This window comes from Dunckerocampus dactyliophorus, chromosome 4 (genome assembly GCF_027744805.1).
Source record: "Dunckerocampus dactyliophorus isolate RoL2022-P2 chromosome 4, RoL_Ddac_1.1, whole genome shotgun sequence".
Lineage (NCBI taxonomy): Eukaryota > Metazoa > Chordata > Actinopteri > Syngnathiformes > Syngnathidae > Dunckerocampus > Dunckerocampus dactyliophorus.
The window spans coordinates 6,454,685-6,471,593 of NC_072822.1; the positions used below are offsets into that span (position 1 = coordinate 6,454,685).

General features: G+C 39.9%; 2 protein-coding genes across 8 annotated transcripts in view; one reads left to right on the forward strand and one right to left on the reverse strand.

Moving 5' to 3' along the window:
* Positions 1–404: 404 nt before the first annotated feature.
* Positions 405–10,850, reverse strand: hsd17b3 (hydroxysteroid (17-beta) dehydrogenase 3). Of its 5 annotated transcripts, XM_054774730.1 has the most exons (12): positions 10,500–10,850; positions 5,244–5,290; positions 3,917–3,992; positions 3,727–3,834; positions 3,496–3,563; positions 3,318–3,362; positions 3,185–3,219; positions 2,883–2,964; positions 2,254–2,319; positions 1,840–1,935; positions 1,379–1,528; positions 405–1,296 (listed from the first exon to the last, which is right to left on the reverse strand). In XM_054774730.1, exons 1-12 carry the CDS (start codon positions 10,651–10,653, stop codon positions 1,171–1,173), a joined length of 1,053 nt encoding a protein of 350 aa, XP_054630705.1. In that variant the 5' UTR covers positions 10,654–10,850; the 3' UTR covers positions 405–1,170. The 5 variants fall into 5 exon arrangements, with proteins under 5 accessions (XP_054630705.1, XP_054630706.1, XP_054630707.1 ...); XM_054774731.1 differs by lacking the exon at positions 1,840–1,935; XM_054774732.1 differs by lacking the exon at positions 5,244–5,290 and having other exon boundaries at positions 10,500–10,648.
* Positions 10,851–13,281: 2,431 nt separating this feature from the next.
* ipo11 (importin 11) overlaps positions 13,282–16,909 on the forward strand; it is a 118,207-nt gene continuing 114,579 nt past the window's right edge. For 2 of the 3 annotated variants that reach the window (XM_054772928.1, XM_054772930.1), the window contains exons 1-2: positions 13,282–13,413; positions 16,566–16,715. In XM_054772928.1, coding sequence (XP_054628903.1) covers positions 16,578–16,715 — 138 coding nt within the window. In that variant the 5' untranslated portion in view covers positions 13,282–13,413; positions 16,566–16,577. Of the gene's footprint in view, positions 13,414–14,040; positions 14,196–16,565; positions 16,716–16,909 lie in introns of all 3 variants that reach the window. The other variant, XM_054772929.1, reaches the window with a different exon arrangement.

Genomic DNA, 16,909 nt, shown 5'->3' on the forward strand with positions numbered 1-16,909 from the left:
TAATATTAAGGAAAAATAATGTCATCTTGACAGCATAACGTTGCAATATTAAAGAAAGAGGCGTTATTTTTAAAAGTGGTAATATCATGAGAAACAAAACAATATAATTTTTGAAAATTTAGGTTGCGGAAAAAGTTTGAATCTTCCAAGAATTCTGTCAAAACATTATGGGAATAAAGTCCAAATTACGAGAACATTTTCAAGAGTTTCAATAGTTGGAAAATTAAAACAGCAGAACTAGCTGTCGTTTTATTCTAATGAGAAAAAAGTTGCAATCTTACAAGTAAAACTTGTAACATTATGAGAAAAATAATGTCATTTTAGTATTATATATATTAGTATTTGTGGTGGAGCTGTTGAACGCTAGACCCCCCGGTATGCAGAGACAGACACAGCGTGCAATTAAAAGTCCTTTTATTAGGCACAAGTAGGTGCATGTACTCACAGTTGTGTAGAATACAGGCAACAAAAGGTGAAACACAACCGGTAGTTTCAGGACGTAGCCACAGGAAAGGAAACTGTTCATGTGACAGCATGTGCGAGGAGAACACAGGCAATGAATTGGGTTCATAAGCGGCTTATGAACCCAATTCATTGTAATTGGACACAGCTGCGCACAGATTCACTGGGGCGAAGCGGCTGCACACCACACAAAGTAAGAGCACCAGACAGGAAGTCACCCTTCCTGTCCTGCAGAGAATGAGAAATAATTGAGTTGAAATATTAAAGAAAAAAAAGGATACTATTTTTCAAAAGTCGTAATATTTTGGGAGACAAATTATAATTTCTGGAAAACTAGGTTGGGGAAAAACTTGTAATATTATGGTGTGAAGTCAAAATATTATGGGAATAAAGTCATAAAATTAGGAAAATAATATTCATGAAGATTATTTAAGAAGAAAGTTGAAATATTTGTAAAATTAAAATAAAAAAACAGCCAAAAGGGGAAAAAAGAGTGAAGACCAAAGTTCATACTTATAATGCTTTTTCACCTATATCACAAAGCTGAGATGCAGTTTTTTCTTGAAATACATCTAACATCTTAGCATATATACAGGTACATGTGTGCTTTACAAAATATCAAAGTGGACCTTGCATCCTTTCATTTTTCAGTACGTGGCCCTCGCTGGGAAAAGCTTGGACACCCCTTGTCTTTAGAGTGGTATGTGATTAAGCTGCGCTCAAAGCTGAGATGGCTCTCTTCTGCGCTTGTTTCCTCGCCACAAACTCTTGCAGGCCGTTTAGCACATAGTCTGCGTAGACAATCTTGAGTGGCAAGGTCTGTAGTAGCCAGCCCTGCGTGTGCACAAGGACATTGACATCAGCCTCCGTGTTGAACTCACGGAACTAACTCAGCCTTGATGCCAGTGAGCCTTACCAGGAACATGTGACAGATGCTGCCGTATGTTCTGTCTCCAGCTCTGACGTACTGCAGGGAGCTCTTCACAAAGTCACGTGGAGACAATGTGACCACGTTCGTTGCCTGGTAACTATTCATTCGAGTGGAGACCCCAAAGGGAGCAACAGTCTGAGAAAGCCACAAGAAAAAGCAAGATGAGGTAATAGTTACAGATTGGCTATGCCTTTTGTTTACTTAAAGGGATAGTTCAGATTTTTTGACATGAAGTTGTATGACGTCCCCATTTACAGTGTAGTGTATCAACAGTGACAAACCCCCCCCCCCCCCCCCCCCCCCCCCCCCCCCTTTGTTCTGTGAGTTCTGGTCGGAGGACCCTGGTTCCGGTTAGTTGCTGAGGTCTCTTAAGTAAAGAATTTGGCTTCTCAAGAGAGTAATACTACATTTGCATCACAAAACCGTCTCCATCAAAAAAGTCAGACCTCGCAGTCGCTCGGCGTTATTTCCTCTCCGTTCGTATCACTACACATTCTCGCCTGTCCATTGTTGTGTGTGTGTTCCACAGCGGAGGAAGACTGCTGCAACGCGAGAGTAAAGTCTTGAGCAAAAACTGTGGAACACACACAAAACAACAGACAGGCGAGAGTGGTTTTGTGATGCAAATGTATTACTCTTTTGAACGCATATTGTTTTGAGAAGCAAAATGCTTAAATTAAGAGACACCAGCAACTAACCGGAACTACGTTCCTCCTCACTGAAATCCGACCAGAACGCCACTCACGGAACAAAGTGGGGGGTAAGTTGCTGTTGATGCACTACACCTCTGATGGAGATGTCATACAACTTCATGTCACAAAATCCTAACTATCCCTTTAAGACTTAGGGGGTTTTAGTACCTGTATAATAATCCCGGTTTCTTTGTATTCCGCCTGAAGACCTTGAGAAAATCTCTCCACGAATATCTGCAAGAAGGCGACACACACATCAGAGATGCCACAAGTTGATTGGAGTACAGGAGCCTCCAAAGTCCCCTGAAGAAAATCTTACAATTTAGAGGTCAAAACAACATCATCCGTTTTGTTTTTGAAAAATGTGATATTGGATCAGATTGATGTCGGTATCGGCCGAAACTCAAGGATGCAATAATTGTTATTGTATTGGCAGTCAAGTAGTCGTATCGGGACACCCCTACTTACCACAATATGAGCGATCCAATTAAACGCATATCAATTTTATCAAGAAGATAACAAAACTAGCATTTAGCTTGAAGCAGCTCCAATTTATTTCAGTTCTACTACACAGTGGTTAACTTCTTTTTACACTTAGATGTTAAAATGTTATTTCAAACGTTACCGGTAGTTAAAGGTTTTATGGAAGGGACAGTTTGGCCCTGGAACAGATGAGTCCACTTTACATAATTTCCATTGGTAGCAATTGTTTGGATCGTGTTGGACTTTGGAGCGGCCCTGTGCTGTACTCTGTCTGAAGCCAAAGGCAGGGAGATAAATTGATGCTCTTCGCTCACCTTGGACGCGGCGTACAGCGAGTACAAGGGGAAGGGAATGGAGGCAATTCCAGAGGAAACGTTTAAGATCACACCTCTTCCCCTGTACGACATGACACAAACACAAACACGAATACATTAAAGCAAAGAAATACGCTCATTGCCCTTTAAATTTGATACATCTGCACAATATCTGCCACCCTTACCCTTCTTATGCGTAGCACTGCAAGCTACAACCACAATCATCAACACATTGTTCAATTAACCAAAAAAAGCAGCCACTGTATACGTTACATCCAATGGAGAAAACATGGGCAGGAAACCTGTTTTCCATGCCTGGAAGGATTGTTTTGCACATCTGTTAAACAAAAAAATTACTATTAGAATTTTCAGAGAAAAGATGCCAAAGATTTACACGACATATATATAAATGCCAGAGCATATATACGCTCTTACCTTAACCATAGTTTTCACATTGCAGTTTATCACTCTTGTAATTGTCTGAAAGATAAACAGGGATTGCACTGAATCTTCTGGAAGCAAATGTAAATAACATGAAAAATGGTACTTCGGTTCTCGCAACCTGTATATATTTATGTAAAAGTTATATATCAATATCTGGGCCACCACTGACCTGATCCAAATCTGCGTTTTCAAGGAATCTGCAGGGGACAATACTGGGCAGCATGCCTACATTATTAACTGGCAGACAATAGCAAGAACATGCAGTTCAGTAGTTTGTTTGGTTAGAGGGAACAGTACGATTGTAAATGAACAGCCGCAATTGTGTTTTTTCTTTTGTTTTTTTTTTGCTGAAGCAAGACATGATTCACGTATTATGTCAAACACCGCAAAAATGGTGCACCTAATACTCCGATGTTGAGGTCCTTCAGCTGCTCCTCGATGTCACTGAAGACATTGTCCATGGTGAAGTCTGTCACCAACACTTTAACCTTACGACCTGTAGTGTTACCTACGCATGAATAGCAGACAACCTTGTTAGTCCACAAGATGATGTAACAGTGGCAGGTACACACTTAATAGATTAGTCTTACCTATTTCCTTGGCCACATGGTCCAAAGTGACTTTGGTTCTACTCATGATAACCACATTCATCCCTTGTTCAGCCAGCTGATGACATGGTGGACCAGTGGAAAGTACAGATGGGGATGATAGTCAATTCATCTGTCATTCAAGGTGCGGTCTGTCACGCTTAGGTAATGTTGACATTTTTGTACAATCTGTTCTGTGAAGCCACTATTGGTAACATACAGTATATGAGTTGTTGGTGGTGTTCTTGTCTTTTTTGGGTGAAACAATTTGGAGCCAAGGCGGCATAGCATCTGTAAGGTGTTGATTTGCAAGCAGTAGAGGCACTGGTGATGCAGCGTCTACTAGAACAGGAGTCCCAGTACTGGACCTTGGGCGGGGATGAACCGCGCAGGAAACTTCAGGCGCAATGATAAAAAAAAAAAAACTTGAAAAAATACATCAAATTTTATGTAAATGCCTATCAATTTTGCAAACACGGGTCATTATTTAAAAAAAAATATATTCAGTTAGAAATCCCAAAGTTTTTCTATGTTTATGTTGTTTGTTGCGAGCAGCAACCCGCACCATTGACGCACCATCGGGTGCTAACTTTCTCCCCCGCAGCACAGATAGACTTATGGAAACCTGTTTCCGCCACTGAAAGAAAAAAATATCCCAATGCTAAGTCATAATTATGAGATAAAAACTCGAAATTATAAAATAAAAAGTCATAATTATGAGGTAAGAAAGTCATAATTGAGATAAAAAGTAGAAATTACGAGATTGAAAGTCATAATTATGAGAAAAAAGTCAGAATGATCAGATGAAAAGGTCAAAATTACCAGATAAAAAAATCATAATTATGAGATAAAGCGTAAAAATTACGAGATTAAAAGTCATAAGTATGAGATAAAAAGTTGAAATTACAAGATTAAGAGTCATAAAAAGTAGAAATTATGAGATAAAAAGGCCTGCCTGTTTCTTACCTTTGGCCCAGCCTCGTATCCTTGCAGGTTGCTATAGGGCTCCCAACACTGATGGAGTCCCGCGGTGTATTAATAACAGGACAAGATGCGCGGTATTGTATTCTAACCGCAGAATGCACGCAAACCGAGGTGAAACTGTGGCGAAAATTTTATCAAAAATGACACTCTCCAGGCGGACGCTGACCAAGGTTCCACTGTATATATGTCTTGGCATATTTTATACATAGTATTCTAAATAAAACATGTTCCTTGGTTGGGAAACACTGCTTTGATTTATGTCATTTTCAGGAAATATATCACAATTATGCACTAAGAAAGCTAATGAATCATTTGAATGACTCTAATGATTTAAAGCAAAACTTACCGCAAAGGCGTATTCTCTTCCTATGCCCTCGGATGCACCAGTCACCACTGAAACCAGAACACTTCCTATTACTTGTCTGCATTTACAGCAGTTTCCATTCTCACCACCAGGGGCATCAAAAATTATGTCATCACGCCGGCAGTGTTTGCTTACTCATCTTGTTCCAACCAGCTGTACTTACAGCATGTTCCCCAGCTCTGATAAAGAACACGGAGAAAACAAACAGGAACTACTTGTGTCTGAGTGCCCACTACCCTCTCATCTCCTCAGCCACCCGCCCCCCCTCTCCAGATAACAGGCATGTTTCTGGTTTCTTGTCTGGAAAGTGTAGTGTTAGGGCTTTAAATCACACGGGATGTACTGGAAGTGTTAAAACAAAAGAGTGGGCCAACCGTGTAAGTCACTGGAGAAGTCATATTTTCAAGTCAGAACAAATGTAGCCTGTTTTGTGTGGATTATTCTTATCAACACGTTTGACTGTGTATGGCAAAATAAGAAAATACAATCCATTACAACTGATCTATCACTAATTTTGTCTTTACAAAGATATTAATGCTCACTTTTGGGTGTTAATTGAAGAATATGCTTAACAGTAGTTTGCAGTACATCATAAGACACATATTGTTATATCAGATATATCAGATATATGTCACATATTGTGTTGTTATTAACCCCAAAAGGATTTTGTAAACATTACAGTAAAATTACTGACATCAAGCGAGTGTAGAATACTACAATCTGCAACATCTTTGAATGCGTCTTCCGAATGGCTTATATATATATTTTTAATTCATTTAGCCATTTATATGCTGAAAACGCTTAATTTAGGCTAAAAAATGTGCTTGAATATTCATATGTTTTGACTAGGGGTGCTCCGATAGATAAGCCACTGATCAGTATCGTCCGATTTCAGTGAAAAAGCACGGTATCGGCATGCCGATACTTGCTTTTAAACACTGATCCCCTTTGCCGATCAGCTCCGCCTCCAGCCAGCCTATAGCAACCCTATTTCCCTCTCTGTCTATTTGTAATCTTTTCGTTTGCTACTACAGCGACATACTTAAAGTCTAAAATGGCCAAATCATCAAGAATGTTAGCCCAAGAGGAGCTACCCAATCGCCCCTAACATTTGCATAAAATCCGCTGAAACGATCTTGAGGGAGTCCCACAGGGATCCTTTCTTGACCCATCTTTCATTTAGTTTGACTTTGTAGTTACATTATTGTTGTTTTGAATTAATATGATGATACTGTATATGGTGATCATGACTCAGCTAGTGTTTCAAAACATCATACTGTGATGTGATGGGAATTATTGTATGTTCTGCTGGTTTCTCTTAACTTTGACCTTTTGTGTTCAATGACAATACAGCAAAGTAAATGCAACATTAGGACATAGGCAGTTATCTTTTCATCTTATTGGTTCCAGACGTGATTGTGATAACTGAATTTCAGCGAAGTGGGATTCCTTATTTATAAATCAAATATTTTTGTAATTGTTTACCACCTTCTAAATATGTTTTTTTTTTTAACATTAGAGCCCTCTAGACATATGGATGCATAAATAACACCCCTATAGTCACCTTTGCACTCGTAATACCCAATATAGTGGACATAATGAGAGTAAATAAGCCGTTTAAGACTTAAATACAACTCATCCTTGTGTGTGTCGCTATAAATGTGTTCCTTAGGGGAGATAAGTGAGGGAAGGACAGGAAGTGACGTTGGGGATTCAGAGTTGAGTTTCAGCTTGCACGCAACAGTAGCCTGTGCTTTTGTTAGAGATTATTGTGCCTGTTGTGAGATCGTTCAAACCTGCAATAAAAGCCTGTTGTTCTGGCTGGTGATGAAGTCTGGTGCTTGTGTGTCTCACCAAACATTACAGTAACATTACTGACACCAAGTGACCAGTGTAGAATATTACAATCAGCAACATCTATGAATACGTCTTCTGAATGGCTTATGTTTTTATTTTAGTTCATTTAGCCGTGTGGGACTTCTTGTCATCGTGAGAGTGATATGATATCTTTAAAAAGCTTTAGTTTGGTGCGGCATTTGGGGGGCGGACACTTGGCAGGGTGTGGTAAATTTTTGCGACTTGCGATGTGAATGTCGGTCTGGCGGTGGCTAATTAGCCAAAGCGCGGGAAATGCGCCCGTGATAGCTTGAACAATGGTTGGATTCGTCAGACTGTATGGCCGGACGTAGGCGGCGGTGGAGGAAACCAGGTTTTCCGACTGCCTGGAGTCCTGCTGGATGCTGTTGCATCCAAAGTCTCCTTAAAGAAGGTGCCTGATGCTCTAAGTTTCACCAGATTTTGGAAAAGTAAGTCAAATATGTTTTTGTCTAAATTTTATGGTTTCCCTTTCATATCATATAGCCCAGCGGTGACCAACGTGGTGCCTGCCGGGACCAGGGAGCCCTCCCCACCACCACGAGGCGCCTGCAAGCCTGCTTTTCATTCAGGTTTTCAGTTAATAATGTGAGAACACCAGGAAGAAATGCATAATGAAATTCAAAATGTGAGTTGTGGATGCAACCATTTTGTTTATGGTTTATAGAGAAACAAACATATGTTTCAAATGTTTTTTATTTAAAAATTTACACCTAATCTATAAGACCTGTATTGGTATCGGCCGATTTCACTTGTGGATGATCGATATCGGTATCGGCAGCATAAAAACCTGATCAGAGAATCCCTGGTTTTGCCTAATAAGCGGCCATATTCAACCACGAAACATCATGATTTATGAATGAATATATTTTTGAAAAGCAGCGAGCCGCAAAATTCGAACTGTACCCCGCCTCTTAACCCTAAAAGTCAACTGAGATTGGCTGCAGCTCACCTGCGCCCCTAATGAGGACATGTGGTATAGAAAATAGATGGATGGTTGAATACCAACATTTATTTAGCTTATGTACCAATGAAGCTGAAGAACAATGGCAAACCGTCACGGTGCTTTAACAACCATGACTATATTTATTATGATGGGGATATGTGGGTGAAATGTTTTGCAGGGGTCACTTTAGAACAGGGGTTCTCAAATGATCTCAATCTGGGACCCACGTTTTCCAACACTCTGTAAGTCACAAACCACTTTTACTTAAGTTGTTTTTGAAATGTCTTCTTCTTTAACTTTAAAACACACAATTATTTGCCCAAAGTGCATTTCAGATTAATTTGTTAAGGCGTTTTATTCAAGAAATGACAAGGAAGATGATAACTGCACGCATACAAATAATGCATAGATTCAAATTCAATAGCAAAATTGCACTAAATCAAGTAAACATGCAATAGGTGTATATCAAGGAGGAAGATGACTAAAACATTGACTAAAATCCATCCATCCATCCTTTTTCTATGCCGCTTATCCTCACTAGGTACACCCCGGACTTGTCGCTAGCCAATTATTGACTAAAATGTTATTTCAAAATAAAAAAACAAGTCAAACATTGGTTGTATGTTACATATTTGAATGTAATTTTTGACAAGCTGTCTGAGACCCACTAGTTGAGAATCACTGCTCTAGAACACATCAGTGGCAAAGTGTAAACGCTAAACTGTGACGTTGATGAGATCATGTAAAAATTCACCATTTCCCCATGAGAAATGAGGTACTGAGGCAATTGTCCAGGCGAGAACACGCTGTTCCACTCTGAGGTGAACTTTGGGAAGAAGAGGAAAGACCGGCTGCGCCTTGCTTTGTGTGTTTTTCCTAAGGATTCTTTCAGTGCTGTGGGAGAGTGAAGTGTCTCTTTTGGTGACGCCAAAGGAAATGTTGTAAGTCAACAAGAGCGCTCGGGGACTCCAAGAGGAATGTTTTTGTCTTAAGACTGGACTGGACCAGTGCTGAATCAGCTGTGGCATTCATTGTCGTTGTACAAGTAGTTCTAGTTTCAGAATAACACATTTTCCCATAGCAAATACAGTCGAACCTTGGTTAGCGTCATTGATTCGTCGACTCAAACCGAAACGGACGTTAACCAAATACATTTTTCCCCTAAGAAATAATGTAAGCCCAAGTAATTTGTTCCATAAATAGACAAACAAGTTTGTAACTTGCTCGATTACTTTTTTTTTTCCAATGAAAAATATAAGATCACCATCACCGGCTAGCGTATGTTACCAATAGTGGTTTCAGTCTGTCTATATTTTTCACAATTATAAATTAAACTGCATTTAATAATGAATAAGATGATTGCTAGATACGCCCGTAGCGTACACACACCCACACATAAAAGCAGTCTCAGGAAAGCGACCGACAGTTTGGAGTCATTCTGTTGTTAGGAAAGGTAATGCATTCAGTGATAGCTAGCATTAGTAGCTAAACTTTGCCAAATTGCTATCGTGAAATGACATTACTTGGGGCGTGGGGTGGGATATAATGTCAAGCTTGTTCACTTCCTGTGTTTATGTGCTACCCATCCATCCATTTTATACGCCGCTTGTGCTCACTGGGCTCATGGGGGTATGCTGATGCCTACCCCAACTAACTTGTGGGCAAGAGGCTGTGTAGCCAGCATGGTAAACACTAGGCCACCGTGCCGGCACCTTCATGTGCCTTCATTCTAATTAAAGACAAAAGAATAAAGAATGTCCAGCAATGGACGAAGGAAAGAAAAGAATCAAAAGGGGTTGAAAAAAATAAACAAATATGAGTATAAAAAAGGAAATAGCTGACAGTACACAGCTTATGCAGTGTTAAAGGAAATGGATATGTAATAAGAATGAATAACGTAAGACTAAATAAAATTAATGACACATATAAAAGAAAATAAAATAAAAACATTAAGCATGAAAATATAAATACTGGAGTAAAATTTGGACAGAAACACGCTTAATATTGTTGAATTTGGCTTAATCTATGTTATTATTGTTGTGTTTTAGTCTATTGTTGATGACTGCAAGCTCCTGGTAGCCGAGATGTCACCTTCAATATTTGTCCAGATCCATGAATGCTTTGACATCAAGTACTTTGGCTTCCTCCGATCCTTCATTTGACTTGATGTAGATTTTGCAGTTGGCGCTCAAAGTGTTTTTGAAAGTTAACCCTTTCGACGCCCCCTAAAATGAACATTTGCTGACGTGAAGCGTGAAAAAAATTGACTTTGAACTCCCAATTGTGCAGCTTTTGGGGTGTTTGACTTTGGAGTTTGCACTGCACCAATTAAGCTCTTCATTTTCAAAAATGCATGCAGTGATGCTGATAGCATCTAATCTGTTCCAAGAAAGACATACAGTACACAGCAAGCTTACCTGCCCACTCTCCCATGGACGAAAAGAAAGACTTTGGCAGTGGGAACCACATTTTGGGATAAAGCATCCTGGTGACAAGCAGCAGCTTCACTCCATAATAAACAACAACTGCACCACCAAGGCTAGTGAAAAACAATTCCAGTAAACTCTTCATGCTCGTCCGGTGGATATTGTGAGTGTGCTCTGAAAGAACGTTGGTCAGCGAGTCACCCAAAAACAAATATAAACAGAAACTAGTGACGGTCCTGCCAGAAGACACTCCCCATTTAAGAACAACACACTCACACGCTCTCTCTGTCCAGCACTGAGCAGCAAACTACTGTAGTGAACATGTCAGCATGCAGTATAGGAAGGTGTGTGACTGGCTGGAACTTGTCTTATCCTTTAGCAGAGAGAGGTTTAACTTGAAAAACTGCTTTGAGTAACACGCGTCATGTACAAAGGTCGTTGTCATGTGCATACACAAGGCATTTGCACCCTTTCCTGAACATACTGTATAGTCATCCAGTAATAATGTTAAACTGCACTGCATCATGATGACAGCAGTTTGTAGTACACTGTCCCCTGCTCGTGTAGCTTAACAGGGTAAACGAGATATTCAAAGCTCTTTCTAATGATGATGCAGTTATTTGTGTTATGTTGGTTTAAATCACATCAATATTTGGTGTCACTACCCTTTGCCGCCAAACCAGCATCACTTCTTATAGGTACATTTGCAAAAAGTCGGATTTTATAGATTGTCGTCAGGTGTATGATCAACCAATTATACCAACCAGGCCATCACATGTAGGCTGAAACAGTCATTTACTGAAACAGAAACAGTTGTGTAGGACACTTAAAACTGGGTGAGGAGCAGCCACACTTTGCTACAAAGGAGAGGTTGTGGATGACAGTTTTATGAGGTCATATGTGATAGCAAGACACAAGGTAGTTGTACTGCATCAGCGAGGTCTCTCCCAGACATTTATTTCAAAGCAAACTGGTGTTTCAAGATGTGCTGTTGAAGCCCCCTGAAGAAACAGGCAACGCTGAGGGTTGTAGACACAGTGGTCGGCCAAGGAAACTTATTGCGGCAGATGAAAACACATCAAGCTTATTTCCCTACGAAATCGCAAGATATCCAGCAGTGCCATCAGCTCAGAACTGGAAGAAACCGGTTGGACTCAGTTACGCCTATCTACTGTCTGGAGTGGTCTTCATGGACGAGTTGCAGCCAAAAAGCCATTCCTCCGACATGGAAAAAAGACCAAGCGACTGAACTATGCACAAAAACATAGGAACTGGGGTGCTCAAAAATGGCAAAAGGTGCTCTGGAGTGATGAGTCAAAATTTGTATTTGGCTGTAGCAGAAAGCAGTTTGTTCGCTGAAGGGCTGGGGAGCGATACACTAATGAATGTCTGCCGGCAACAGGAAGCATGGTGGGGGTTCCTTGCATGTTTGCGGCTGCATTTCTGCAAATGGAGTTTTGTGTCAGGTTTAATGCATGGTGTCCTCAATGCTGAGAAATACAGGCAGATACTTATCCATCATGCAGTAACATCCGGGAGGTACGATTGGCCACACATTTATTTGGACAAGGAAGGACAATGACCCCAAACATACAGCCAAGGTCATTAAGAGCTATCTTCAGCATAAAGAACAAGAAGTCCTGGAAGTGATGGCACGGCCCCCACAGAGCCCTGATCTCTACATCATCAGGTGTGTCTGGGAATACATGAAGAAACAAGGTACAGAAGATCTGTGGTCAGTTCTCCAAGATGTAACGACCGAGTTCCTTCAAAAACTGTGTGCAGCTTACTTAGACGAATTGATGCTGTCTTGAAGGCAAAAGGTGGTCACACCAAATATTGATTTGATTTAAATTTCTCTTCTGTTCATTCAATGCCTTTTATTAACTGATGGAAATAAACAGTTGACACTTCCATTTTTGAAAGCATTCTTAGTTTTTTTTTCTTGCCTGCATTACCTGCATGTGTGTTTGTATGTATGTATTACCCCCTTTTTAAATGTTTAAAATGTGTTTTTTTTTTTGAAAGTTTTGGTTTTATTGAACACCAGTACATACTGTCTATATGGAAGTAATGCAAGTGGAGCAAAATCTTAAGTATTGTATATACAGCTCTGAAAATTACACAGTAAACAAAAGGACAAAAAAAAAAACACACACCAGGGAGGTTGCAAAAAGGCAAACATATGCAGAAAAACTTTAAATAAAGACATTGTAGATAATAAAGTGTGAGTCTTAACAGCTTTACCATTTGTATATGTATGTAATTTTGTTATGAAAAGAATAAAACTGAAGATTAAGTTGGTTATTATTGATTGATTATGATTGTTCCAGTACAAGGTACTGTGTAGTTTTTACATGTGTAGTAGTAGTAGTATAGAATAAATGAAATGCCGGGCTCCTTGTTTTTAAATTTAACATTGTATTTATTAAAAAAAGACCATTTTAATGGATATGTACAGTACCAACAACATACAAGAAGAATACGATATTAATAGTATATATATATATATATATATATATATATATATATATATATATATATATATATATATATATATTCCATTCAACTTTATTAATGCCTTACAATTTACAATAACATAAGGTCAAGACATGGGCATTAACAAATAACAGTTGGATAACAACAACACACAATAAGGTAATATATACCAGGGGACATGAGCAATGAAAATTAAATTAAATTAAGGATATTGAATACGATACTAATAGTAGTCACAGAACGATGCATTCTCGTGACGTCATCAACATGCGCCAACTTATGTTGCTGGCGCCATTCTGACAAGCGTGTGTTCCCCATCTTCTCTTAGTACCACTAAACAGAGCTTTTCTTTGCTTCTGTCACAGGCCGGTAGTCTGCTTTTCTTCACCTCCAGTCCTTCTTTGAGGTGAGTCATGCTATATTTTATCCCTCCTGTGTGGCCTTTGCCCATTAACCTGCGCAAAGGCAAAATTCGCTGCTAAATGTCGGACCCATGTCTGGTATTGAGTAAGTTTAGCCTGCTTGCTTACTTGCTAGCCTTAAAGTTAGCTCGGTTGTTATTCACATATTTTTTGGAATTTGTTTTCGTGGTGAGCTACACGAAAAGCTGCAAACGCCTTCTAATGAACATCACCGTCATGTGTAAATGATTACATAGTTGCTGATGAGCTGGTTAACGTTGCATCAGTGTCAGTCGCACCTCGCACAACTATTTTGCATTTAAACGTGTTTGCTTTTGCGTACAGGCGACAAATGTTGTCCACAAAAGGGCTTTGGATGCTTATAGGATGAGGCGAAATACTACAGTCATTGGAATGCCAGCGCCCTCTTGGTTTGCGCAACTACAAAAGCGGTTTTGCTGTTGCTTGCTAACTTTTGACAGCTAGCTAGCACCATGGCTGTACTTGATCATTATTGTCTGCAGCAGTTGTAAGAGGCACGCAATGGTGCATGCAAGACAGTTTTTGCAATACATGTTCTTGACTTGGAATAACAGGTTTTATTTCTATACTGTTTTGCCAATTCACAACAGATAATATTTCAAGGCCCATGGAGAAGGTCTTGGCAATGGTAGCAAGGAAAAACTCCTTTGAGGGAAGAAACTCTGAGCAGAACACAGACTCTGCGGGGCGGCCGTCTATCTCAACCTGTTTGGGCCAAGGTGCAGAGGCAGAGTAGCGGGACAATGTGTGTAACACTATCTATCCACTTTCTATGCCGCTTATCCTTATTAGGGTCTCGCAGGTATGCTGGCGCCTATCCCAGGTGACTTTGGGCGAGAGGCGGGGTACACCCTGGACTGGTCGCCAGCCAATCGCAGGGCACATATAGACAGTCATTCACGCTCACATTCGTACCTATGGACAAATTAGAGTTGCCAGTTAAACTAACATTCATGTTTTTGAAATGTGGGAGGAAACTGGAGTACCAGGAGAAAACACAAACACGCACGGGCAGAACATGCAAACCCAGAGATTCAAACCCAGGTCTTTCCGATTTCCTCACTGTGTGGCCAACGTGCTAACCACTCGGCCACCACTCGGCCACTGTGCAGCGTGTAACAATATCAATAACAGTAAAATACTATGATATAAAAACTGAATTCAGCAATACTTTGGTTGCATTATTTTTAATGCTTTGAAGAGCTATTTTCATAACCTTATTCAATTCCACAAATTCATGTTTGTAACAAAAGTTTATTATTAAAAAAAAAAAAAACAGGAAAAAAAGGATTGTTACTGTATCCGAATGGATTGGCAAGACTATTAAAAAAAAAAAAATCGGATCGGATCGGAAGCCACCTAGTGACCACACTCTGTGTATATGCTAACAGCCCCGCCTCCACCCACCGAGACAAAGAGATTGTATGACTGACAAAAGGGCTCACTCCGTTCATACCGTTGTTCTATGGAACAAACGCATAAAGATGCTGAAACCAATGCACAACTCTTCCTGTCTGTTTGGAGGCAAGAGACAAGGAAAACAGACACGCATGCACATGCCAAAATATTTAGACAACATAATCCAAGTTCATTTTCTTGTAATGCGTGATTAATTAATTAATTTATTAACGTCCCAGGCTTAGTGCCCAGGAGACCTTTTTTTTTCTAGATAAGAAGTCTTGTCACATTTTAATCTTGACACCCCTACCTGCAACACAAACACTCTTTTAAATGATAAAATGCTTGTGGCGCATGTTGTGGCGTGTTTCCTTGGTACAACTTTTCTTTATGGTGATCCCTCATATTACCGCTTTTTATCCACTTTTTGTCACATTTTAAAGTTGGACAAGTTTATTTTTGGGCACCTTATGAAATACCTTGCTGGTACATAACATCAAACACCTCAGCATCACAGCAGCACATTTATGCGTATTTACAAAATGATAATAAAATAATCTGTTTACATGCTGACAGCCTTTCTGCTTCTCTGCACATACTCCAACACATTTTGCGATTCTTAAGTCACCTTGTCATCCGTGTAAACAGACAGTCTATATTAAAACATCATGTGACACAATCCCTAAGATGACGTGCATGCAAACATTTAGCTATTATTCGGAACTGGGTTCTGTCTGTGTGCTCTTGTTTTTTGCTCAAGTTTTGTAGAAATGTTTTTGATCCTAAAGGTAATTCTGATCATGTGAAAAATCCCGGCATCATCCCCCCCTTTTATTCATACATACTACTTTTTTCATACTACTAACACTCCAACTATTGACAAATATTGATGCTAAATGCGTCTGAACCTTGAGCAAGAACAGATCACTCCTTTTGAAAATCTACTACCGGCCAATAGATGGCAGTAGGCACACATCCACCTGCTAAGGCTGTGCCAAATATATTGGGACGCTTGGCTATATAGCCTTTTAGAAAGTGAAAGTATGGAGTCGTCCCTTCTGTCAGATGTTGGAGTGTGTCTCTGGAAATTTGTGTGTTTGTCTGTGAGATAAGAAGTCACTGATGTTGGACCTGGGAATGCTTTTGATGGGGTTCGTCCACACTAAACTCATCCTGAAAAGAAAAGGGACCTCCTCACACTGTTCACATGAGTCTAAGGTAAAGAAAAAACAATTAGAGGGGGTCTAGATCAATCGCTGACTGATTTATTTATTGATTAATAGTAGTTGGATCTCAATATTTAAGGCCAGCAGTCTGGCAGTATGCATTAATATTAAATGTGTTGAATTAACTGCCTGTCAACAGTTCCTGACGACAGATTCCTTGCAAGTAGTCAACGTAATAAAGCACTTTCTCTCCTTATCATTAGTAATGCTCAAAGGTTTTCACGTGCAAAAAGACATCCTTCACAATTAGTTGCTAAAAACCTCCCATTACTGAACGAGGCGTCTTGAAAATGAACAAGGAAGGAACAACTCTATGCTTTCTAAGTCCAGTGAAGATTAATTTGGACCTGTGGGGCTTGAACAGTATGGAAAGGCTCACTCAGCAGAGCTAGGAGGATAAATACAAAGCAACAATAAAGACACCCAGAACTAAAGTTGCTAAAATGCTGATGTTGTTTGTGACTTCCTGCCTTGTGTTTCCCTCCCTCCAGATATATCCAGTGATGGATATGGACGGTGCTAGTTCGGTGGTGCTGCAGGCCTTAACCCAAGCCACCAGTCAGGACACAGCTGTGCTAAAGCCTGCAGAGGAGCAGCTCAAGCAGTGGGAGACGCAGCCGGGCTTCTACTCGGTCCTCCTGGTGGGCAAGATATCTAAGAATTTCCCTCTGGTCCAGTGTCTTTGTTCCATGAGTCATTGTCATTGAAGTAGAATAATTGCTCATATTGCACTAAGCAGCCAGACCTTCGTAGTAAATTCCATTTCGGATTATCATCACACTTTTATTCTTAGTTATCACTGGTACCCTTCTGACATAGTGGCATAAAAAACACA